General features: G+C 36.3%; 1 protein-coding gene across 1 annotated transcript; it reads left to right on the top strand.

Annotated features, from left to right (window-relative positions):
* The first annotated feature begins 647 nt into the window (after positions 1-647).
* Positions 648-25,904, top strand: LOC105520648 (chromosome unknown open reading frame, human C5orf34). Its single transcript, XM_011954493.1, has 13 exons — positions 648-1,007; positions 5,020-5,251; positions 5,728-5,817; positions 7,710-8,359; positions 10,347-10,442; positions 11,616-11,739; positions 17,726-17,817; positions 18,710-18,779; positions 19,419-19,589; positions 20,010-20,104; positions 21,590-21,688; positions 24,662-24,702; positions 25,490-25,904. The coding sequence occupies exons 2-13, from the start codon at positions 5,057-5,059 to the stop codon at positions 25,681-25,683; spliced, it is 1,917 nt and encodes a 638-aa protein (XP_011809883.1). The 5' UTR covers positions 648-1,007; positions 5,020-5,056; the 3' UTR covers positions 25,684-25,904.
* The last annotated feature ends 467 nt before the right edge of the window (positions 25,905-26,371 follow it).

Below are 26,371 nucleotides of genomic sequence, written 5' to 3'. Positions count from 1 at the left end.
TTAGTTTGGCCACCTTCATCACCGATCTTCGTTAGATCTTCTGGATAACTTGCTGCAGCTTCTACATCAGCACTTGTGGCTTCACCTTGCCCTTTTATGTTACAGAGATGGCTTCTTTCCTTAAACTTCATGAACCAACTACTGATAGCTTTAAACTTTTCTTCAGCTCCCTCACCTTTCTCAGCCTTTGAAGAGAGTTAGGGCTTTGTTCTGGATTAGGCTTTGGTTTAAGGGAATGTTGTAGCTGGTTTGATCTTCTATCCAGACCATTCAAACTTCCTCCCTATCAGTAATAAGGCTGTTTTGCTTTTTCTTATTATTCACATGTTCACTGGAGTAGCACTTTTAATTTCCTTTAAGAATTTTTTCTTTATATTCACAACTTGGCTGTTTGACAAAAGAGGCTTAAGCTTTCAGCCTATCTTGGCTTTCAACATGCCTTCCTTACAGGCTTAATCATGCATTTCTAGCTTTTGATTTAAAGTGAGAGACATACAACCCTCTCACGGCTTTTGCGTGGGACACCGGAAATAAAAATCAAAGAGAAGCCCAAGGGATTCCGGACAAGGAACCACCCCTCCCGTTCCTACACGTCTTCCTGCTCCGCCCTTCGCAGGAAGGCAGAGAGGTCAGCCCCCGGAATGGAGGGACGGGATTTCCGGTCTTCCCTGCAGCAGAGCGGTGAAGCGGCTCCTGCGGGTGCTGATTTTGAAAGGCTTTTGTGCTGTTTGCGTTTTCTCTTAATGGTTACAGTTGGTGCTGTCTCCGCTTTCCTTTTACCTGGCGGGGGTCTTGGTCAAAACACTCCCTGCGACCTTCCTCCTCTAGGGTTGTGATTTTTTTCTCTCATCAAGAAATATCACTTGGTAATTTGTCAAACTCAAGAAACCCCTGGAAAAGCAGTGGTGGGCAGGCGCCGAGGCTGCGGCTCCCAGAGCATTTTGGCAAACCAAAGCCAGGGACGGTTGCCGGGCCTCATTTCCGCAACTTTTCGGCTCCGAACTGCTGTGAGTGGAAGACTTTGGGTGGTTGTTTTGATAAGGTTTCTTCTGTAACTAGAGACTATAGCATTTTGAAAGAAATGAGATTCTCATTCATGTCAAGAACAGACTTGTGGATTTTTGAGTGTTAAACATACTCTGAGGTAATGTGGTGGGTGGTGAGAACGCAAGCGGGAACGAGACAGTAGAGATGAGAATGGCCGTGTGGGTTGGAGCCCGGTTATACTTTCTTAAGGTATGCCAAGAACCTTAGTCATTACACTGTTTTCTTGTGTATGCTTGATTAAACTTAGAAAACCGCCTCAATTAAGCTGTTAAAAAAAGAAAAGAAACGAAAAAACATTTGGCCAAAGATAGACCTTTTTCCCTATATATACGTGTGTATTTATATATATCTGTAATCTATATTGCCATTTGATAAGTACGTAAACAAGTGATGTAAAGCAGTTGGTATGGTCTGACTTGTGGAAAGTTACCTGTGACATCAATACTGGAGATGGATTGGAGAGAGAAGAAATTTCAGACAGTTGCAGGAGTTGAAGGGAGAGTCTATGGCCTGAAAAAGAAAGAGGTAGAGAGAGCCAGGTTCCAAAGACAGAAAATGAACAGGACTTGTTTACAGGGGCATGGAGTGGAAAGTCAAGTTTTAGAATATTGGCTACTAGCAATGAGACAGCATTAATTCAAATTGCAAATTCAGGAGGAGCAATTTACTTACTTTTCGTCGTTCAAATATTTATCGTGCCGTTACTATTTGCCTAATGCTTTTTTTTGTTGTTGTTGAAACGGAGTCTCGCTCTGTCGCCCAGGCTGGAGTGCAGTGGCGCCATCTTGACTCACTGCAAGCTCTGCCTCCCGGGTTCACGCCATTCTCCTGCCTCAGCCTCCCGAGTAGCTGGGACTGCAGGCGCCCGCCACCTCGCCTGGCTAATTTTTGTATATTTAGTAGAGACGGGGTTTCACCATGTTAACCCAGATGGTCTGGATCTCCTGACCTCGTGATCCACCCGCCTTGGCCTCCCAAAGTGCTGGGATTACAGGCGTGAGCCACTGCACCCAGCCCTTTGCCTAATACTATTTTAGATGCCAGAGATACTGTTGCATATAAGACAGATAAGGTGCCTGCTTCAGTTGAGTTTATATCCTAGTGGGAGAAAACAAAAAGCAAGTAAATAAATAATCAATTTTGATGATAGATTCTGTGAAGAAAAAACTTGAAGAGGGATGACAAATGATTGGGAGATGTTTGGGAGTAACTTTAACTTAGTTGGTTGTTAGGCGCTTGTAGGAGTTACATTTGTGCTGAAACCTTGATGATGATAAAGAACCAGTCTTGACATGAGCCAAGGAAAAGACAAGGCAGGCAGAAAGAACAGTGCAAAGATTCTAAGCTGGGAAAGAGCTTGTTTAAAGAACATTAAAAATGCCAATGTATCTAAAGTGCCCTGTAGAAGTAGGAGAGAGTTGAGAAATGACATTTGGAAAGGTAGATAGGACCAGATTGTGTGACCTTTGTAGGCCATAGTTTTAGTAGTTTGGATTTTATTCTAAGTGGAAATGGAAGGTATTGGTGGGCTTTAAGCCACAAAGTGATAGATGTGATTTTCATTTTAAAAGATCCCTCTGAGTACTACTGTATGCAGAGTGGATTTGAGGGAAGAGATGAGAGTGAAAGTGCAATTAGGGTATATTACAGAAGCCTGCTTTTGGTAGGAGTGATTAAGTTCCATTTTAGTTACATTGAGTTTGATTTATCTGTGGGACAGGGACATAGAGAGCAGTCTAGCAGGCAGCCACCTGAAAGCTCTGTGAGAAGTCAGTTACATTTAGAAGTTCTCTAGAGAAAGAAAATAATTAAAAGTTCTGTGAATCTCCTCAGGAGAGACCATGTGGTTAAATATTTACTTATATCCTGTCATATCCTCAGAAGATTACAGATGATATCACCTACAGCTGATTACATACATTAAAGGGGTAAGGTTAAAAAAAGACAAGGTGGGCCGGGTGTGGTGGTGACTCACGTCTGTAATCCCAGCACTTTGGGAGGCCAAGACGGGCGGATCACAAGGTCTGGAGTTCGAGACCATTCTGGCTAACATGTTGAAAACCTGTCTCTACTAAAAATACAAAAAATGAGCCAAGCGTGGTGGCATGCGCCTATAGTCCCAGCTACTCAGGAGGCTGAGGCAGGAGAATCACTTGAACCCAGAAGGCGGAGGTTGCAGTGAGCCCAGATCGCACCCCTGTACTCCACCAGCCTGGCAACAGAGTGAGACTCTGTCTCAAAAAAAAAAAAAAAAAGACAAGGTGGGCCATAAAAATGACATGAGTCTTATGTTAAGAAGAGATGAAATGTGGACTAAGGTCAGGTCTTGAAGAATCCTTGATTTAAGGGAATAGTGAAGAAGAATGATTAAAAACAGGTAGAAGTGAAGAAGAAAACTGTGGCAGCCCAATGTTGCGGGGCAAGAGTTTGGCGCAAGGGAATATAGACAATGCTGTTACACATTGATGAGGTTTAGTAGGATGAAGACTAAAGTCATTGGGTGTAAGAAGACATTGGTGACCATTGCAAAACAATGTCAGTAAAGAGATAGAGGTGAAAGCTGGATTGCAGTGGATTGAAGATAGATAGGAGAGAAGGTTGGTAGGGAGTGAATACTACACTTGAGCTGTTTATAAGTAGGAAATACGGATAAAGTGGTGGAAGTGTTTTCTACAGAAAGTTATTTTTTTTCTGGCAGGTAAAACTTGGGATTACCTGGGTAGTAGAAGGCGTAACGTAGAAGGGGATGGGGTTAGTGTTAGAAAGGAATAAAAACATTTCGTAAGATTGATTGAGTGCCTGCAAGGCAGCATCCACAGTGCTAGTTACTGTCATATTTGTTTTCTAATTTAATCCACACAACAGTCCTGTTACTACTACCATTTTACAAATGAGAAACAACCTGAGACTTACAGCTAGCTAGTAAATGGTAAGATGTGAATGAAACCCAACTCTTTCATTCCCCTTCTGTCACTGCTATATGGAGAGCATAGGTGAAGACAGAGTATTTTAGAGGTAGAGAAGAGGAAATTGAATGCAGCTAAATAAGGACAAATCCAAGACAATAGGAGATTAAGTTGCTCGTTAGTAATAAAGAGCTATTTCTTTAATGCTAGGGCAGAGACAGGTTTCCAGGTATTTGGATTTCTTCTTCAGGGTCCTTTTCCCATAGGCCTAATAGTTACCTTCTGCCCGTCTTTTGAATTTGTATTACAATTTGCTGCATTCTTACCGCAAAGGTGGAATTTGCTTACTATTTCAAATTTGAAATGAGATAATGAGCATATAATTTATAGAAATTAAATTTCTTTAGGCCAGGCACAGTGGCTCATGTCTGTAATCCCAGCACTTTGGGAGGCTGAGGCAGGCAGATCACAAGGTCAGGAGTTCCAGACCAGCCTGACCAATATGGTGAAACCCCGTCTCTACTAAATTACAAAAATTAGCCAGGCATGGTGGCATGTACCTGTAATCCCAGCTACTCAGGAGGCTGAGACAGGAGAATCGCTTGAACCCGAGAGGTGGAGGTTGCAGTGAGCCAAGATCACGCCACTGCACTCTAGCCTGAGCGACAGAGCGAGACTCCATCTCAAAAAAAAAAAAAATTAAATTTCTTCTTGGTTACGTTCCTGCATTGGAGTAAACTTCTAGAAATTATAAGCTTCTAAATGGTAAGCATATAATTTACAAAATTTAAATTTCAGTAGAAGTGAAGCTATTAAAATTACAAAGACAGTTATCGCTTTATCTCTTCTTGGTTATGTTCCTCCATTGGAGTAAACTTCTAGGGGTTAATTAAGGCATTTTGTTAAGGATGTTAATTTCAGATCTATCAAGTGTAGTTAGTATTTTTCTAACAAAAATAAATGCAATGGCAATGTCATCTTCTTAGAAAATGCACCCATTTATTTTGATAAAACTTTTGTACATTAAGAGAACTATTTGTGCTATTGTGTTTCCTATTTCATTCAGTCTTTGACTTAGAAGGACATCTTATTCTGCCGTAGTAATGGCAGCAGAACTGCGAATGGTACTTTATGAAGATGATTCAGTACAAGTACAATATGTTGATGGTTCCACATTGCAACTTTCTCCCTGTGGCTCTGAATTTTTATTTGAAAAGTCACCTCCTGTTTCAGCACATCCTTTAGAACAACCAGAAAGAATTCGTCAGAGGACACATTTTGTCATTAGCACTTACAGAGTAAGTAAAGATATCACATAAACAACTTTTTTGTTTTTACAGACAGGTTTTTGCTCTGTCACCCAGGCTAGAGTGCAGTGGCACTACTATAGCTCACTGCAGCCTCAAACACCTAGGCTCAAGTGATTCTCCTGCCTCAACCTCCTTTTATAAGCAAGTTACTCTAGGACTAGAGACGTGCACTATCACACCTGGCTAATTTTTAAATTTTTTGTAGAGCATTGTCTAGCTATGTTGCACAAGCTGGTCTCACACTCCTGGCCTCAAGTAATCCTCCCATCTCGGCCTCCCAATGTGCCGGGATTACAGGTGTGAACCACCATGCCTGGCCAAAACTACTCTTTGAATACCAAAATACTGTTGATGTGGCTAGAATATGAAAAGTAATTGGTATCATAGATTATACTGTACTGTCATTTTTAATTGATTTTCAAATCATTTTACATTAAGGTTACATTTTATATTTCTTTTCATAGGAGCAACTACAGCGAGCCCTAGATTTTCGAAACTCTTCAGCTACTTGCCCTTTTTTATCTGAAACCATCATACCTTCTGAAAGAAAAAAGGTGATTTTTTTAACTTCATTTTTGTTAGTATTATTTGAGGACAAGTAACTAGAAACAGGTAATTTAATGTTTAGCCTTTTTTTCTTTTTCAGGACACTTGGGGATACATTTTTATAAAACATTGAAGTTACATAGTTTATCCCCTTGCCATTTTCTTTGTATCCAAGGATTATAATCAGAATCTTTTAGATTGGTGACTTTTTCATTCTCAGAGGTCTCAAAATTAAGAAATTATGTGACCATTTTCAGTAACAGTGTGGTATTTGTTAATGTATAGTAGAAATCTGTAACTATGGGTATGACCTTTATTATTTTGCTTATATAGTATTTTATTTGGACTTTTAGGAATAATAATAACAACTGTAATTTACTGAGGGTTTACTATGTCCATCAACTATGAATAATACTGGAAATATTTAATAACACCATACTGATCAAAATGGATGTCCATCCAATCAAAACAGGTATATTGGCTAGATCGCAGCTTTTTTTTATAGGCAAGGAAATTATGTCTCAGAGAGTTTACCTAATTTGTCTATGGCAGTTTTCTAAGTGGCAAAGTCAGGATTTGAACCTAGTCTATCTGACTCTGTAAACTCTGTTTCTCAACTACTTTCTGCTGTCTTTCTATGCTGTCAAGATGCTTGCCTGCCGACTGAGTAATTTTATATTGTCTTGTGGCAAAGGAGCCATAAAATATTATAAGTTGTAACTTAGTGTAGAAGGGTAATTTTCCATTGTGTCTTTTGAGTCACTTTATTCACTGAAACTGCCTAGCTTGTTGCTGATGCAGCAGGATTATTAGATAGTCTAATTCTAAAAGAGGACTTTGATGACTGGATCCTTACAAACCAGCTTTGCTGCCAAAAAATACAGCAATTTTAGTGTCCTAACATTGTACACATAGATAGCATGGTAAATTTAGGAAACTTTCTTGACAATAGTTTGTGTAAATGTGAGGTTTTATATAAATGGAATTGAAATGCTAAATGCTTGGCAAAATTAATTCAGTAAAAAACTCTCATGCAGTATCTGCTGTTTATATCTTATATGAAAAGACACAGCCAACACTGTTACTTGTTATGAGTCTGTTATTAGTCAGGATCAATTTTTCTTTGAGTAATTAAACTTTTTTAAAGTTTCCTCTAAGCCTCCTGAAATGTATTTTAGTGTATGGTGTGCCAGGTACAACCTAGGATGGGTACTTTATGCATGTTGCCTTATTTAGTCCATGTGATAACCCTGCAAGACAGAATTCCCCAAATGCTGTTCAGTAATTCTAGTACTAGTTTAAATAATTTTCTCTTTTCCCTCTTGCTCTGAAAAACTTCTGTTATTGCATATAACATTTTAAGATATGATTGAGTTTGTTTTTGAATTTTCTGAGTTGTTCTGTCAATAATTTTTATGCTAGTCCCATACCATTTAAGCTATGGTTGCTTTTTTTAATTTCTTTTATTTAAAACTTAAACATTTTTAGCTAACATTGCTTTTAATATAATATATCATAGTGCTGGTCTTCCCTTATGTCTAATTTTTTTCAGAGTAAACTTTTGCAGGGTGAGGGGAGGGGGGTACAAATCTGTTTATCTCTAATTCATTGTACATTTAAAACCAAAATACATTTAACACTAAATATGATCATTTCTCTCATTTTGTGTCTGTGTGTTTTACATCTCTTTTTTTTAAGGGAGATAATCTTAACAATATCAGATATTCTCTGGAAAATCATATATAGGCTGAGATCTGGCCCTCCATTTTTTCATTCTCTCTAGATAGTAAAAGACAAATATTTAAGAGCTTTATTACACAATACTTAAATATCAAATGTATGGAAAAATTGGACTGTTAACAGAAAATACTCACCATCTCTTTTTCCCCCCTCATTTCAGTATATCTTCATTGACATCACAGAAGTGAGATGGCCCAGTCTTGATACAGATAGTACCATGATATGTATGGAGAGTGGCATTGTGAAGATAACATCTTTAGATGGTCATGCATACCTCTGCCTGTCCAGATCTCAGCATGAATTTACAGTACATTTTTTGTGTAAAGTTAGCCAGAAGTCAGACTCATTTGCAGTGTTGTCAGAAACAAATAATAAAGCCCCAAAAGATAAACTAGTTGAAAAAGCTGGCAAAATCTGTATACATGGAAATTTATCAGGACAGAGACTGAAGAATAAAGAAAATGAGCTTCATTGCCAGATCATGAAATCCAAAGAAACTTTAAAGAAGATGAGTTGTGTAAATGGAACTGAAGGGAGGGAAGAGCTGCCTTTGCCTGCTACGATGAAGCACACATGTGTATACACATGGGTCAAGCAGTGCTGGTCTGTGGCTGCCTGTCCAGAGGAATGGAAATATCCTTTGTCTTTAGCACTTCATTTTCATAATAAAATCAACAGTATGTCTAAAATTGATGCACATATAACTCAGAGTAGATGTTTAACTTCTGATATTTCAGAGGAAAGAGGAAAAGAGGTTTCCGTTCTTCCCAGGGCCCTGCCACTCAGCTGTCCAGTTCCACACCTGCACAGGTAATGCAATAATGGCTATTAGTCATGAAGCTTTTATCAGAACCAGTCTTTACCTGGATAATTTTATCTGATACCATTCATAAGGAAAGTTTATCTCATCCAAAATTTTGCTTTTAACTGATAGTAAATAATTTCCCTAGCAAATGTGTTGCTTATGTTTCTTACTCTGTGTCCATGCATTGAATGTAGAAGGCTGAGTCTACATTAGATACTGTGCTAAGTCCAGTGACTGCAGAGATGACTAAGACACAGTCCCTGCTTTATAGCAACTTAGAATCTAGTGGAGGTCACTGTACCTAAAAAGATTGTTGAAGTATGCTAAATGATGGGACAGGAGTCCGCACAGGGCTCTGTGGGCCCAGGGGAGCACCTGCTGCTGCTCACTGGAGCCCGTGACCTTGCTTGCTGGAGTGTGGATCTGACACAGTTCTTTTGTCCATACCTAGCTTCAGAGGCTACCCGTCTCTTTAGTTCACTGACTATAAATATGTTATTTTCAAAATGGGTACACATGGAGCAGCTTCTGTAAGGCTAAGTATAAAACTTTTACCTCCACTAAGGATTGTAGATTTGTAACATCCACTGTGCATAAATAGTGCACTAATAATGATAATAACTAACACTTACAAAACACTTATGTGCCAGGTACTGTTGGACTTTACCCGTTTGATTCTCAAAGCAACCCCGTGAAGTTAAAAAACGTATCATCCCTATATGTGGAGGAACTTGAGACACAGAAATGTTAAATAACTTGAGGAAAGGTACACAGCTAGTACTTGTAAAATTGAGATTTGATACCAGGGAATCTCTGAGTATACATTTGTTATTTAAAACAAAAATATGGGAATGACTGTTAGGCTTGTCATGATTATCTGGTTAAAATGAGAAAAGTATTATGAGTACACATCAAAAGGGAATTATGCTTCAAAAGTAATGATTTTTCAATAACTTATCACTATGTTTAGGTTGAAATCTATGATCCTTCACATAGCTTACCAGGTCTTTTGTGATCTGGTCCCTTCCTATATCTGTAATCCTCAACTCTTTCACTACTCTTGCCCTTGCTTTCTCTATTCTTGCTAAGCTGGACTTCAGCAATCCCTAAAATGCTTGCTCAAGCACTCTCTGACCACTGCACCTACTCTTTACTCTGCAGGAGCACTCTCCCTTTCTCTCTCTCAACTGTCTAACTTGTGCTCATTTCCAGGTTTCAGCTAAAACGTAACTTCTTTAGAGTGGTTTTCCTGAAGACCCTAAACAAGTTAAGTCCTATATAATTCCATAGCATACAGTACTTGCCTTTTCTTTATACTCAATGTTTATTATTTAACGTCCCTGCTGAGGGCAGGGACCATGTCTCCTTTTTTTGGTTGTTATATCCACAGTGTGTATAGCATAGTGCTTGGCACACCATAGATATTTTAGTAATTTTTTTTTTTTTTTTTTGAGATGGAGTCTCACTCTGTCGCCCAGGCTGGCATGATATTGGCTCACTGCAACCTCCGCCTCCCAGGTTCAAGCGATTCTTCTGCCTCAGCCTCTTGAGTAGCTGGGATTACAGGCACATGCTACCATGCCTAACTAATTTTTGTATTTTTAGTAGAGACGGGGTTTCACCATGTTGCTCAGGCTGATCTCGAACTCCTGACCTCGTGATCTGCCCGCCTCGGCCTCCCAAAGTGCTGGGGTTACAGGCATGAGCCACCGTGCCTAGGGAATCCAGGCTAAATTGTAAATGTTAGTTAAACTGTTAATTTATGTAATTGTGCTGAGATTCAATAATAAGATTATTGAAAATCCTGAAAAAATGTGGAAAAAGAAGACTTGCTTTTACATTTCATTAATATACCTTCATATTAATTTTTATTCTTTGATCTAGCGAGTTAAACAAGAAATTAATCCTGTTACAGTAGCACCATTTTGTTGACTTCTAAAGGCAATTATATTGAGCAACCAGAAGTAATAGCTTGTATTTTATCCTTCACAGGTGGAATTTTTGGGATTCACTTTTACAGAGACAATCCGATGAATATTCCTATCCTGAACAAATAAAAATGGTTTGGTACAAAGGTGTTACATATAGGTAAGGCACCTATGTTGGCTCCTGTGTTGGAGTTAGAGCTGTTTATTGATGTCACAGAGAAGATTGGACTAGCCTTGTAGATAGACTCTCAGAAGAGGACACAGTTCTGCTGGGCCAACTGTGTTCCTGTGTTTGATCCTGAGTTTTACAGGTCTCAAAACTAATGTTATTAGTGCACATGAGGGTTTTGTGACTCACTCACATTAACCATTTTTATAAGACTTACATGGCACCTCCAAAGCCAGTGAGGGATCGGTTTGCTAGTGAATGTAACATTCATATCAGTTATTTAGGATACCCCTTCCAAGCACTGGAGGATCAAGTTGTTTAAAATAGTCAAAACAGAATTGCTTGAGCATGGAATTACAGAAGGTAGATCACCTAAGGGAGATTTTTAGCCTTCATTCACAAAGCAAATGCTCATTGAGTGGCCACTCTGTGCCAGCACTGTTCCATTGAATTATCCCTACCCCACAACAAAGGACACCCTTCTGGTGACTAGAATACTAGTGTTAGCCAGATTGAGAGTTTCACTTCCATGAATAATGCTAGAAGAGCACTGCTAAATTTTTGGAGAGTGAGGGGGCTCTCCTTTTCTATGTGAAGACCTATTCCTTCTAACAACATATTCTAACATATATGTTAATAAAATTAACTTTGATTAAGTTTCTATGTGTTATATACCCAGTACCTTGATTTTACGTGGCTGCTCCAGGTACAGCCACCTTTTCTTAGGGATAGCCCCTTGTACAGATGGCTAATCTTATCCATAAAATATTGATTCCACTAGTTTCATTAATCTATTTATTTTCAGGCTCTGGAAATGTTGTATTTAACTCCTATGCAATGGACTTTGCTTTGGTGACCCTTATATGCCAGCCTTGTGATTAGCAGTGGGGATATCAAGAAGATGATAAGACAAAATGCCTGAATTCCAGAAGCTCTTAGTTTAGTTATTGAAATAAATGCATAAACCAATTCTATTTATCTTTTTGTGAAAAAGTTAACTTAGCTGGTTGCGTTCAGAATATGAAATTATCTGCTTCATTGGACAGGGAAAAAGACTGTGCTTCTTTGCTTAGATTTTGTTGTTTCTGTTTTTTGATTGCTATCTTCATGCATGTTTTAATCTCAAGTGGAAAAAAAATTTTAATGGTTATTTCTCTTTCTTAGACTTACCCATCAAAATATGAACTCAATAGAGATTTATCCTGGAGATGGATCTGTTTTCAAATCAGAAGGGGCTTATTTTGGGAAATATTTTACATATTATTCCATTCAAGAAGGATCAGAAGAGGTAAGCCAACAATGAACTCAACTCTTAAGAAGAGTTTTGCTGTACAGCTCTTTCTAAATAATTCCAAATATGTATGGGAAATTTGGTCATTATATAACATTGCTTGCTACTCCCCAGTCAATATAATCTTACTGCCAGCATTGGTACAGTAATTATTAACCACCTTATTTTTACTGTATTTTCACCTGCTATCTCCATTTGCCTAAGCAGTTCGCGTTTAAATCAGAAACTTTCTTTTGTCATAGACTTTATCGATGGAAAATGCTGAAACCAGGAGCATTACTTTGAGTTAATACACTACTTTGAATTCATATTTGTACATTAAAAAGCAAAAGCACATTTCTTTTTTCCCTACCATGTAATTGTGTATTTTAAGCACCCCTTAACTTCTAAATCTTTATGTACAACTAGACAGGTGAACAAGGTTGTTCTCTGTTGCTGAAAACAGTGAAACATAATATGATATAATTACCAGATCATAGTCATAATAATGTCAATATTTTGTTAATGAGTTTTAATTTGCTTATTGCCACTCGGATATTTGACATCCACCCTTGCATAGCAATCACTATAGTATCACACTACTTTGCATGCTAAAACAAAATAAGTATGTTTTCTCTCTTCATTACAGAGTGGAATATTTAAATGCTAATCAGATTATTAGAATCCCTAGGGAGTAGAGTTAAAAATTGAGATTTTTTTAAACTATGGAAATTTCAAACATATATAAAAGTAGACAAATATAATGGACCTCTATGTACCCATCACCCATCTTGTTCATTTATACTTCCTGCTGCTCCCTCCACTGCCTGTTTATTTTTAAGTAAATCCCAACCAAATATTGTTTTATTCACAAATACTTTAGTATATATTGGAACAGATTCCTAACTGGGGCCTATCTCTAGGAAAGTATTTAGTAAATAAATATTAATTGAACAGTAACTCTTTGGCAGGCACTCCAGTAAGCACTGACAAAGATGAAGATGAAGAAGAGTTCCTGCCCTAAAGAGTTCACAGTCTTGTGTTCAGTTAGAGAAGCAAACAAGCAAATGAGATACAAGTGTGCCTAGTAACATGTATATGTATATATGTGTATATGTGTGTGTATATAGTACATCAGACAATCAAGTGAGCAAACAGAGTAGGTATGCATAGTCACATTGCTGACTGCTGTATATCAGGGGGTTTGCAAAATTGCAAGATAAGAGGAGTGTATCTTCCTGGAGCTTCAATTCTACTCAAAGCTGTTGCGGGAGGGGGTGATAATTTTTATACTAAAGCAAATATATCGAGTAGAAGCGTGAACTTTTGGGTTAAAATGCGTTTGTGGTGGACTGCCTTGGGCTTCACTCTCCAACCTCTGTGTGCAACACATTCACCCTTCTCTGTCTGCTTTAGTGCAAAGATTTAGAAACAATTGACCCTCTTTTGGGGATAAAGTTGTTTGCTCCTTACTTTAACCCAGACTCCAAAATAAATTCCAGATGAATTAAAGAGCTAAATGTAAGAAACCAAACTTTGTAAGTGTTAGAAGAAAATATAGAAGAACAATGTTTAAAATCTCTGGGTAAAGGAGATTCTTCTTAAGTAGAATACAGAAAACCAGAAGGCATAGAAGAAAAGTTTGACAAGCTTGAAATCTTCAAACTTATGTTAAATTATAAATATTTAGGCTGGGCACAATGGCTTATGCCTGTAATCACAGCATTTTGAGAGGACAAGGCTGGTGGATCACATGAGGCCAGGAGTTCGAGACAAGCCCAGCCAACATGGCAAAACTTCGTCTCTACTAAAAATACAAAAATTAGCTGGGCATGGTGGTGCATGTGTGTAATCCCAGCTACTTGTGAAAGTGAGGCATGAGAATCGCTTGAACCTGGGAGGCGGAGGTTGCAGTGAGCCAAGATCACACCACCGCACTCCAGCCTAGGAGACAGAGCAAGACTCTGTCTCAAAAAAAATATTTTAATTTAAAAAAAAATTTAGAATTTCTGTTAAAAAGATAAGCAAAGGCCTGGAAGATACTCCACACTGTAAATCAGTAATAGACAAAAAAAACCCAAAATATCCTAATAGAAAAATGGGCAAGGGGTAAAAATAGATTTAGCCGTAGAAAAGATAATGTAAATTAAAAAGTCATAATATTTGAAAACATATTCAACTTTACTACTTGCATCAGGGAAATGCAAAATATCAATGACATACATTTTTCCCTTACCAAATTGTCAATAACTAAAAAGACTGATGGCATCTTCTGCTGGAAAGGGTGTGGGAAAAGGGATGCTTTCATAGTGTTGGTTGGAGTGTTAATTGGTTCGGCTTTCTTAAAGGACAATTTGATAACATCAAATGAAACTGATGAGAAATTCTGCTTCTCAGTATCTAGCCTAGAAAAATATTTGCACATGTGTTCAAAGAAGCATGGCCAAGGGTGTGTATTGTGGCATTATTTGTAGCAACAAAAAATCAGAAGCAACCTAAACAAATGTTCATTAATAGGGAAATGGTGAAGTGTTACTCTCAAATTATGGGAATGGTGTGCAGTAGTTGAAAAGAATGAGGTAGATGTTGATGCATAGAGTAATAGATTCTGGAAGAACTCAAAGATATTGTTGAGTGAATAAAGAAACTTGGCGTTAGAACACGTACAATGATATCTTTTGTGTAAAGAACAAAAAATAAACCCCATACCTGTATAGTACTTTCTGTAATACACATGCACAAGCACAAGAAAGGATCCTGGGCAAATACACACTGAAGTAGCTACCTTTGGGAAGGAGTGTGGGATTTTGTGAGGGAGGAGAAGTCTGAGAGGACTCAATTTTCATACTTTTTGAGCTTTTTATTTTTTAACAAAAAAGTAATGTATTATTTATTGTGTAATTAAAAATTGAAATAGGAAAGATTGACAAGTACTCACAGTGTAAGTACTTCCATAGAGACAAGAACTTGGTGCTTTGGGACCACATAAAAAAGGGCACCTGACCCAGCGTTCGAGGCTCCAGAAACAACTCCTGAAGGAAGACTTGGCTAAGCTAGGATCTATAATTCCAAAGGAGGAGTCGTACAAAAGACAGATGGAGGTAGGAGGAGCATATAGCTAAGGGAACAATTTACTTTCTCAACTCTTTGCATGGCTGGCTTTTTGTCACTCAGATTTCTATCTAAATGTCATCTCACAGAGGCTTTTCCTGACTATTCAAATTAAAGAAGCTACCCAAGACACTCCCTATCATGACATCCTCATCTTTTTTCTTCAAAGCACTGAATATTGGATGACATTTTCTTAATGATGTATGTTCATTGTCAGCCACACTAGAGTTAAGCCCTGTCTTATTTAACACATTATTATTGCTGGTTCTTAGAACAGTTTATAAATGGCACCGAGCTGGACAACAGAGCCTGGGGCAAGTGTGGAGTGTTGAAGGAAGTGAAAATGTTGTAGTTTGGTAGGCCAAAACATAGATGGGATGCTAGGGGAAATGTCCAGAGAAGAAGCCAGATTACTAAGATGGCCAGCTCATAACTCGAGCATAAGAAACCTCACTGCATTTGGGGAACCACTGAAGGATTTCAAGTAGGGAAGTGACATCAGATTTTTGTTAGATTATTTCAGAGGAAGATGAACTGGGTGGGAAAGAGGTAAAACTTGAAGCTGTAGAACCAGTCAGAAGACATGTATAATAGTTCAAGTGAAGGCCAGGCAGTGGTAGGGAAAATGGAAAGAAGACAGAACTGGGACAGAACTGATTGCTGACTGGACACTGAGGATGAGGAAGGCGTTGAAAGCGATGCCAAATTATTAATAAACCAGTGAATGGTGGTGCAATTTTTGGTGTGAAACCAAAATTTTTATCAAATCTAAATTTTTTTGATGATGGCTTTTTTTCTTTTGAGCCTACCATGAGATGTCAGGTAACAAAGGATTTGAGATTATTAAAATTCAACTGTGTCTCAACCCCACCTGCCTAATAGATTATAAGACACTCTTAATTGTAAGATGGATCCAGATTTCAGAGAGGTTAAATTGTGAAAAATAAACATTTTAGAGTTGATGAAATAGGGTCATGGAAATAAGAACCCAGCGGGAACTCAATGTCTAGTAGAGAAAGACATAAATAATTAAAATGTGGTATTCTGAGTGCCTCCCATGTGCTAAGCACTCTGCTAATAAATGACGATGATACAGACATGAGCAAAACAGACACAGCCCCTTCCTTCATGGAGCTGTATTCTAACGGGGAAAACAGACATTAAGTAAAAAACTATTAAACTGAAGTTGTAATTAAGACCAAGAGGCAGGATTAGAGGGAACTGTGCTTGTGGACATAACTAGGGGATTTATTCTAGCCTATGGGACCTCTGCAATGGCTTCCCTGAGATGAAAGGAAAAACAGGTGTTAGCCAGGCAAACGGAGGTGCTGTAGGAAGGAACTGAGTTCTAGGTAGAGGGAACAACGTGATAAATGACATACCAAAGGTAAATACAGCATAGAGAAAGTGAAAGTGCAAATTCTGAAATAACACTAATTCCAGTTTTAACATGGTGATGTTGAGATGTCTGTTTTGATAGCCAAAAGAGAAGCCCAATAGAGATTTAGATAGTCAGATAAAAGGACAGAGACTTTTGTTTGGAACATATTATATGCTAAATTCTGTCCCAGGAACTTTATATGTGTATTATATCATTAATCCTCAGATAAATCTGGATGGTAGGCAGTATCCCCATTTCACAGGCTGCAAGCACTGAGGCTTACAAAAGGTTGTATAGCCTGCCCATCATTATAGTTGGTAAGAGGCAGACCTGTGATTTGAATCCACATCTGTCTGACTTTGAAGTCCATCTTCTTCCCCTAATGGTAAAGAGTATGAGCTGCACTCTCTTGGTGGTTTAAATCAGATCTCTACTGTTTCTTAGCCCTCAGTCTCAGTTTTCTCATCTGAAAAACAAGCATTAATAGTTATCTCAGAATTATTTTAAGAAATAAAGGAGATAATCTATGTAAAGTGAGTAGGATAGTGCCTAGTACATAGCATCTGCTCCACAAATGTTAGCTGTTGCTATTATGATATTTTATGTGAACACAGCTGTGGACCCTTTTAGGATTATCTAAAAAGAAATCAACAAGTTGGAAGAGAAGGCTGGAGACAGAGTCCTGGAAAACACTAGCAAGTCTGAGGAAGAGGAAATTCAGAAAGAATTTTAAAATAACAATTTTTTTCTAATTTCAGTAACCTCAGCCTGTAAATAATTTTTTCTTCCACAAGCTATAGCAATAGTTCTTCCATTAATGTAGCAAAATGGTATATTCATTCAATTAAAATAGTTTTTTTTTAATCTATATAGCCATTTCTTTTTGTCTTAAGGAAAGAGGTGGCTCATGATAAATTTCCTGCTAATGTGTAGGAAAATTAGTTTGGTTACCATGTTAATGTAAATATAGCTAATATTTAAATTGCATAATAAGTTATAAGTTGTTAGAATTTAATTTTTGGGCTAGGCATAGTGGCTCATGCCTGTAATCTCAGCACTTTGGGATCCCTTGAGCTCAAGAGTTTGAGACTCATCTGGATAATATAGTAAGACCTCGCGTCTACAAAAAAACTTAAAAAATTAGCCTGGCATGGTGGCATGTGCCTGTGGTCCCAGCTACTCGGGAGGCTGAGGTGGGAAGGCTTCTTGAGCCACAGAGGCTGCAGTGAGCTGTAATCGCACCATGGTACTCCAGCCTGGGCAACAGAGTAAGACCCTGTCTCAAAAATAAATAAAATAAAATAATAACTTTTGAATGATTAGGAGTAATTCTATATTTTTTAAAAAATGGGAAAATGAAAAAGCATCATAAAATACCATGGTTTTATGGGCTTCAGTTTGTTAAAGTAACTACTCGTCACTATTGTAAAAACATATTTCAAGGAAAAACAGCTAAGTAATAAAGGCAAAAATGTATTATTAATGAAATTTTTCATTTTAACTAATTTTCAGAGAGAAGAGAAAACTTACTCAGTAAATAACCTTCCTCCAGATAGACCAGGAAGTCCATTCTCTGTTGGTTCTCTAATTAAACAGGCAACAAGGTAAGTTCTTCCCATTCAATTGAATCAAATGTTATGTGTCTAAATATCTTGGCACATTTTCTTGTGATTAAGGATGAGATTAAGAATTGGCAGGTACAATGGAAATATATGCCTTCGGTAAAATTTGTCAACTTTTTTGGTGTCATAACTTATAAAATAAGGTAATTTTTATGTCATTTATTAAGAGTACTTCCGGCTTTGTAATTTAAATGCGGAGAAATATCCATATATAGTGAGCAAGTGCTGAGAGGAAGGAAGTGCTCTTTCTCTGCATAAGTGTGGCATCATTATTGTTCCTTGAAATCAAGTTGGAGATTTGATGATATATTTAATATGTTTATACTTCTTTATTATCTTCAGAGTAATAGATTTCTGAGAGTATGATAAAGCATAGATTGGTTCTTTGGTTCATGTTTGTAAAATTCTCTCAATCTGTGACACCCAGAAGAATGCAAGTGGACTGTTGTATTGTTTCTTTTTATAAATTTATGTACGAGCAATTTCCAAAATAGATTTGAAGAAGCATATTCTATAATTTGATTTCCTAGGGATAGTTGATTCACATCCCTACCATTTTTAGGCTATGTGAAACTTTCCAGGTGGTGTGAATCTATCACCTCTTAAAAAGGAGTTCCTGAAAATTCTGTCCATGGAATCATTTCATTGCTAAAAATTAGAGGAATAGCCTTAAGTAGGTAAGATTATCACCAAGGGAAGCAACAGTAGTTCCCTTCTAGGGTCTTAAGGATTTCTTGAGAAAAAAGAGTTCCCAACACATTTCAGTGGAAATGATTTACAGATCATCTAAAATGTTGTATGGCAGTGAAAATGGGTTGCTAGAATTGGAAAATGTCATTTGCAAATGTTTAAGTAGTAGTTTTCGTGTTCACAGAATTCTTCAACATTGTGTGAAGATGAGACTTTCTTTAAGCCATAACTATCATATATGCTGCTGGAAAATGGTATGTTAAAATTATTTTAAAAGCAAGATATTTTTAAATTGTTTTATTGTTTGTATGCATACTTCTGAGTTCAAACAGCTTTCCCCTAAGTTATGTGAGAAATTCTTTGTAACATTAATGTTGGTTTGTTCAGAAAAATACCTACCTAGTAGACAAACACTGAAAGTTCAGGCTTTAATGTTATAGTTTTATTGTATATGGTTTGTTTTTGTTTTTCATGAAGAGGAAAGGATAGGGGAACTGACTGGATTTGAAGTATGTAAAAATCATTATAAACCATGATATTATAGTGTTCTATATTTTCATAGCTGTAGAAATAAATTCCTTAATGCTGACTTGGAGGAAGTGATTCTCAGACTTTGATTTCTATATATATATTTAATTACAAATCTATAACCTCCTAATTTTTGTCTATATTGGATGTAAAGTTCAGAGCAGAACAGTGACTTTACAAAGATATTAGAACTTAATCTGCTTGAAAAAAAGACTGTTTTTGGTATTCACTTCTGGAAAAGTTAAAATATAAGGATTTTACAATATTCGACTTCTGAGTAAGTACCCGAAATTGCCTCAGAGTCATTAATATTCATTTAAATCTTGTTCTTAGATTTCCTGCTATTTTTATTTACTTGGTTTTAGGTACCTGGGATAAATGATAGCAATATACTGCCTTGGGTTTTGAAAGAGTCACTCATACCCAGCGTGGGAAGATTTCTTGCCTACTCTGATGACAAAGTACATGCTATCTTTTTAGATGGCATTACTCTAACCCTGAATTGGAATTTCAGCTGTCCTATTGAGAAGAGACAGGTGGGTATACTTCAGACTGATATCTGTTTTTTACTGATTATCTGTGGAAAAGAGAACAAAGAAAATAAAGTACCACACTATTTCAGTTCATTTTTTGAAGTATAAAATCTGTCAAGAAGCTTTACTGATCTCTTTGGATTTCCTAGCAAATATCAGAATGATTTGACAAATAGTCAGTTTTCTAAAGATAACTGATTATCTATAACTGATTATAGAGAAAGAGATTAGTATTTTCATTTGCTTTGATAATTACCTATATGAGTGGTGGTTAAATAACACCCATATCTCATGTAAACAACATTTAAATTGTTGCATCTTTAATGATTCCTCTACTTATTTAAGTTAATGAAGTTAAAATAGGTTGTTTATGTTTTTGTTTTCAGTTCTAAAATGATAAAACTTATCTTTCCACTTCTTAAGGTAAATCAAGGTCTTAACTTGGGTTGGTGTAAGTTAACTTTTCCTGATGGACAAGATCAGTTAATTCAAATTGAACACCCTGAACCATATGAAAGGTACTGAAAAGCAATTTTAAAAATTATTTTTATGTTTTACTTTTAACTTAACAGAGAAGAAGCAATAAACATTATTTAAATGTTATATATATTTTTAGTTTTTCCATGTGGATAATAATGAAGGCATTTCAGTCATTTCAGAGTTGAGAGTTGTACTTGTGTTTAGTGTAACTAAATAGATCAAGTCAGCTTTTTTTTTTTTGAGACAGAGTTTTGCTCTTGTGGCCCGGGCTAGAGTACAATGGCACGATCTCGGCTCACCGCAACCTCCGCCTCCTGGGTTCAAGCGATTCTTCTGCCTCCGCCTCCTGAGTAGCTGGGATCACAGCCATGTGCCACCATGCCCAACTAATTTTTGTATTTTTAGTAGAAATGGGGTTTCTCCATGTTGATCAGGCTTGTCTTGAACTCCCGACCTCAGGTGATCTGCCCGCCTTGGCCTCCCAAAGTGCTGGGATTACAGGCATGAGCCACCATGCCCAGCCTTCAAGTCAGCTTTAATCATTTCATTTGTATTCAAGTAACTTTTCAAAATGAAATGTGTTATAGACATACTGATTTGCTGTGGAGGTTAGATATGGTCAGCTGTGTTAACAATTAACTAATCCTCTAACCAATTTGAAATAAGGTTTGCAACCACAAATAACTAAAATTGTGTATATTTCTATAAAGTGGATAAAATTACCCAATGATTACTCTTAAAATGGGGAAGATTCTTCAGCTTTTTATGAATTTTATTTTTCTTTTGGTTTATCTGTTAGTTACAGTAATTCTACTTGTGATAGTCTTGACATTTTAGTGATTCTACTTGAGAATATTCACAAAAGAATTGTTTTTTATTACCTCTTGAATATATTTTTCTGTTGGGTTTTATTGTGTTTCAGTCTAAGTGCTCATTCATTGGTATTAATGATTTCCCTCAAAAAAGATAGTTTCTTTAGCAAACATTTCTGTTGATTCAGCCAATCATTTCAGATCATTCATTTCATTAAACTTGATACTTGTTTTAGATACCTAGTAAGTTATATATAATTATACATATGCGTACAAGCATATGTGTGTATGCATTAGCGGGCATTTTTTGGTTTAAATTTTAGTAAGCAAATGCTCACTTAGTCATATCATGTGTCAACATTTTTTGATAAAACTTAAACACATTTTACTTTGAAAAACTAAAAGAATTAGAACATTTAAAATTGAACTTTAAATGAAATTCAAATATCACCTTTATTTTGATTCTTAAATGTCATTTTTATTAATCAAAAATATAAGTAAATCATTTTATTCTTAATGAATAATGGAAAAAACTTGGCTTTTCTATGACCAGTGAAAAGTATTTTGTGAATTGTCCGGTAAATGCTTCACTTTAACATTTTTTCTTTATCCTTTTTTCCCAAATTGTCTTAATGACTTTACATTTGTTTATAACTTTATAATGTATTCAAGTTCATTTTTCAAGTATTTCTTTTAATGTATTCACTTTAGATATGTGACAACAGTAACATCATGGTGCAGGAGACTGACCCAGACTAGTCCCAGAGAGATGCCCACTCATTCGTCATCTTCTGTTCTCCAAGAAAATTGGTATTTTTATTTTAAACTTAATCTGTTTAGAAGAGCCAATACTTAAAAAAAATTAAAGTGTCAAATGGTAAACTGAGACTTTTTTCAGACTAGTACCAGAGAGATACCCACTCATTTGTCATCGGAGTCTGTTCTCCAAGAAAATTGGTATTTTTCTTTTAAGCTGAATCTGTTTAGAAGACCTAATACTTTTAAAAAATTAAAATTGTCAAATGGTAAACAGAGTTTTTTCCCCAAAAAATTTTTCGTAGTTTTGAATATGTTTAACTCCTAAAGTATTTTTGATAGCCTAAGCTTGAAAATAATTTATTTCTAATCAGACTTCTAATTTATTACATTTCATCATATTCTGTTTTACCTAAAGGTAAGAAAACCTTTCTTTGAAAACTTAACATGAAAATGAGTGGCTCTTTTTATGTGACAAATTCATCCTGAAAACTTCATGGAAAAATTTAAAGGGGATTCTTAAATTTTTAGTAATGTTAAAGGAAATAAAAGGTTTAATAACATAAGCTTTCAGAAAAAATTGATTTTTAAATAATTTCTGTCATATTACTTACTTCCCCCAAATTAACTGGCAGATCAAATAAAGCAAGTATTTTAGTCCCTCCTGTGTGCTTTTCAGTGTGCAGGGTACTAGAACTGGGCTTCATAGAAACTTTTTGTGAAAATATAGAAAATAGAGGAAGAAAGGTCATTAGAAGATTAGTGTCACTGAGAGTCTAACCTGAATATATTGGAAGACAGGGATACCAGGAACAATTTAGGAAGCTTTTTAAGTAAGTTTTGTGAGGTGACCTAACATAGTGTAGTGAAACAAAATGTAAACATTAAGCCTATTTTTGTTACCTTTTCCTAAGTCATTTCTTAGAACAAATCAAATCATATCAGTAAGTGTTATTTGAATATCTCAGGTATCTAAGGATCCAGCTTTGCAGATCCCTCATCCTTTAGCTGTAGCCTGTTTGGAAGCAGAAAAGGTGCTAAAGTAACTAGCAAAAAACAGTTGTGATGGAAGGAAAATTGTACTTGTCTATAAAACTGGTCCCTTCGCCATTGCTTAGCTCACAGTTTGTAAAATATCATCAGCCTTTTTATATGAAAGCTGAGAAGAGGCTGTCAATACACACTAAAAACTGCAAGTAGAGATTGGTGATAGCAGCTAAAGGTGAAAGCAACTAGGAACAGCAGAGGCAAGATAAAGAAATTGAGGAGTAGCTCCATTCTCCTTATAAAGCCTTAGGTATCTCCACCTTGGTTTTTCTTATCAAAGAGGGTAGCTTGAAGGAAGAAACAAGATTGTACAATAAAAAGCTACCTAAGTTGTATTCTAGTATTTTTTTCCACCACACCCTGCATTATTAGCTTATTAATTCAACTTTTTAGTCAACAAATAGTACATGTTTCATAAAAAGTTCATTATGTGAGCAACAACATTAAAGGTTGTATTGTTTCTTACACCCAGAAAAATGTGTCTTGGGTTTAAAAAAAAAAGATATTTTGCAATAATGAACAATCAGCTGACTGTTGGGGTAAGTTGTATCCAAGTTCTTTGCCACAGATGTTTAAAATTATGAAATATTTCTTTTCATTCTCCATCCATAGGCTGGAGTACAAGGGAAAAGAGTACAAGCTGACAAGGAGGTGCATGTGATCTGTTTTAGTAAAACAATAAAGCAGACAAATCACACACCCTACTATGAACTGTGAAGATTTTTCAAGTGACTCGAATATTTTAGACTAATGTCTTCATTAATTTTGCAGAGAGCTAGTCAAGTTACAGTTTGTAGTTGTATGCCATTGCTCATATTTCATTCTAACTTGATAAGAAAAAGGATAAAGAGGCCAGGCGCGGTGGCTCACGCCTGTAATCCCAGCACTTTGGGAGGCCAAGGCGGGCAGATCATGAGGTCAGGAGATCGAGACTATCCTGGCTAACACAGTGAAACCCTGTCTCTACTAAAAATACAAAAAAATTAGCAGGGCATGGTGGCAGGTGCCTGTAGTCCCAGCTACTCGGGAGGCTGAGACAGAATGGCGTGAACCCGGGAGGCGGAGCTTGCAGTGAGCCGAGATCTCACCACTGCACTCCAGCCTGGGTGACAGAGCAAGATTCCGTCTCAAAAAAAAAAAACAAAAAAAAAAAAAAAGAAAGAAAAAGGATAAGGAACACACACTGAGGAGTTCTGCTGGAGATGTATATATTCACCCTCTACTCCATACCAGTTGCCCCACTATCTTTCCATAGAACATGGTAAGAGCTAATGTTCATCATGTTAACCCTCTGTGCTTAAAAAAAACAATGAAATAAGTAGGTAGTCTACTCCAGAAGGAATTTAATTAAAAATGGTTGTTTTGACACATAATTCAACTATTTAAAAACTTGGATCTCCCATACGATCCATTCCCAAAGAGTTCCATATAAACGAGGTATTAATATATGCACAAGTACAGAAAAATAAAAAATCCTTTCTTCTGACAGAAACAATCTAGGTAGGAAAAGCAGGAATTTAAATAGTTCAAGAGAAGAGATTACAAATAAGTATGTGATTAATTAATATGTATAGGAATTCAAGGAAGGAGAAAGCACTTCTTTCACAGAAGGAATGGGATTTGAATAGGTTTTTAAAGTTTGAGTAAACTTTAGGGAGGAAAGTAGAGTATATGGTAGGTTAGTACTAAGAAGTAGCAGGAAGGCCCATTATCTTCAAACGTCAATATTTGATTATAAATTACTTGAAGTGGATTTACAAGAGGTAGACTTTTATTCACTTAGCTTTAAAGGCACTCAGTAAGTATCAGTTGAGTCAAGTTGATTTGTTGCTAAATAAAGGTAACATAAAAAGAATTCTTCTGTGTTCTTCCATTTAAAATTCTAACCTTTATGAAAAAGAAAAAGTCAGGTATGCTTATTTGAAATATCATGAATACAAAGGAATCAGAGAACTGAATGAATTTTTTTTCCTTGGACAGGTCTGTTGCTTCTGAACTTGAAAAGATACAGAAGTTTAACTGTATCCTTTAAACAGAATGCACTGTCCTACATAATTACTCTCTTTCATTCTAGGCTTAATTCATGACTTCAGTACTTTGTGAATATTAATCTATACTTAATATATTGCTAACCTTTATTGAGTCAGCAAATACTTAAGATTGTAATTTAAGATGGATCTTGTCCATAGAAGGTATAGCATGTTAACATTTATACTTTTCTTTGAGTTTAAATTGGGTAAAGAACAGTTATTTAGGGTTAAGGTCTCCTTTGGAAACTTTTTCACTTACATAATTATAAAATTATAGCTGTATAAGACCTCTTTTTTTAATGAAATATTTCGTTCTGTACATTCTCACCCAATTCATCTAAATTTGTTTTCTCTTGTGATTTTTCTCTAATCTTATTCAAATAAGTTCTGTAGTGAACAGGTTTTTCACTCTAAATCTTTTAAAATTAAAAATAGACACTACACAGATTCCTTATAATCCTATCATCCTACTCTTTAATTCCCATATAATTTCTTCATTTAAAGAAATGTTACTGAGATTTTCATTATTTCCTCCTTACCACCAAACCTCCACCCAAACACACACATACACACTCTGTTCTCTTTCCCCCTCCTTTATACTCTAACTAGTTTCTTCATTTACAAGGAGCAGACTTGATAAGCCTTGCAGTTCTAACTCTATTATGAATCCAAGAGGTCTTCCAGCTGAGAAATATTTAATATGAAGGCTATGCTTTCTGAATATAAAGATATTTATATAATGAAACATGGAGAAAACCCCCTTAACCAAGCAACTTAGTGCTACTAGAGAATAGTGGTATCCTAAACCAGATTTCTAACAAGAAAAATGAACCGTCTTCTGATCATTATAAACCAGGATCTTCAGAAACCTTGCTAGGAGAAGTTAATGAAAACAGAGTATCAATAGCATTGAAAAAAACCTCTGAAATCCTTCATGATATTGACTGTCTTCTATCAAACTCTAAAAAGTGAAAAATGAAATTATTACAACATATTATTAAAAGTTTTAAGCATGTTGTTTCAAGTGACTGGTATAAAATTACTAGTAAGCCAAGATATTGTTTGTATGACCCCTACACAATGATTGTGAAAGAACTGACATTTAACTTTGAAGGTATTTTTATTTAACTTGTACATTTTTAAAATATGTATTTGTATTTTATTAATAAATATCTTGAAGTTTTGAACTGTTTCACATTTAATTCTTACTTCAGATTTATGAGAAAAAAGTCTGTAATGTTATGAAGTTGTTGCTGTTTTTATCTTGTGGAGCATTCACTATTAATCTTCAGGTTGTTCATTTTGTTTGCTTTTATTGTTGACATATGGTCTTGCTCTGTCACCCAGGCTGCAATGCAGTGGTGCAATCATAGCTCACTGCAGCCTTGAACTTGTGGGCTCATGGGATCTTCCCACCTCAGCCTCTCGAGTAGCTGGAACCACAGACATGCACCACCACACCTGGCTAATTTTTAAAAATATTCTTTGTAGAGACGGGAATCTCCCTATCTTGCCCAGGCTGTTCTTGAACTTATGGCTTCAAACTATCCTCCTACCTCCATTTCCCAAAATGACAGGATTACAGGTGTGAGCCACCGGACCCGCCTTTTTTTTTTTTAATATGCAGAATTGTGCATTTTTTCACTTGCTATTTGGCCCT

This window comes from Colobus angolensis, unplaced genomic scaffold, assembly GCF_000951035.1.
Source record: "Colobus angolensis palliatus isolate OR3802 unplaced genomic scaffold, Cang.pa_1.0 Scaffold383, whole genome shotgun sequence".
Classification (NCBI taxonomy): Eukaryota; Metazoa; Chordata; class Mammalia; order Primates; family Cercopithecidae; genus Colobus; species Colobus angolensis.
Note: the sequence above shows the minus strand (reverse complement) of the source record. Positions and strands in the feature narration are given on the sequence as shown.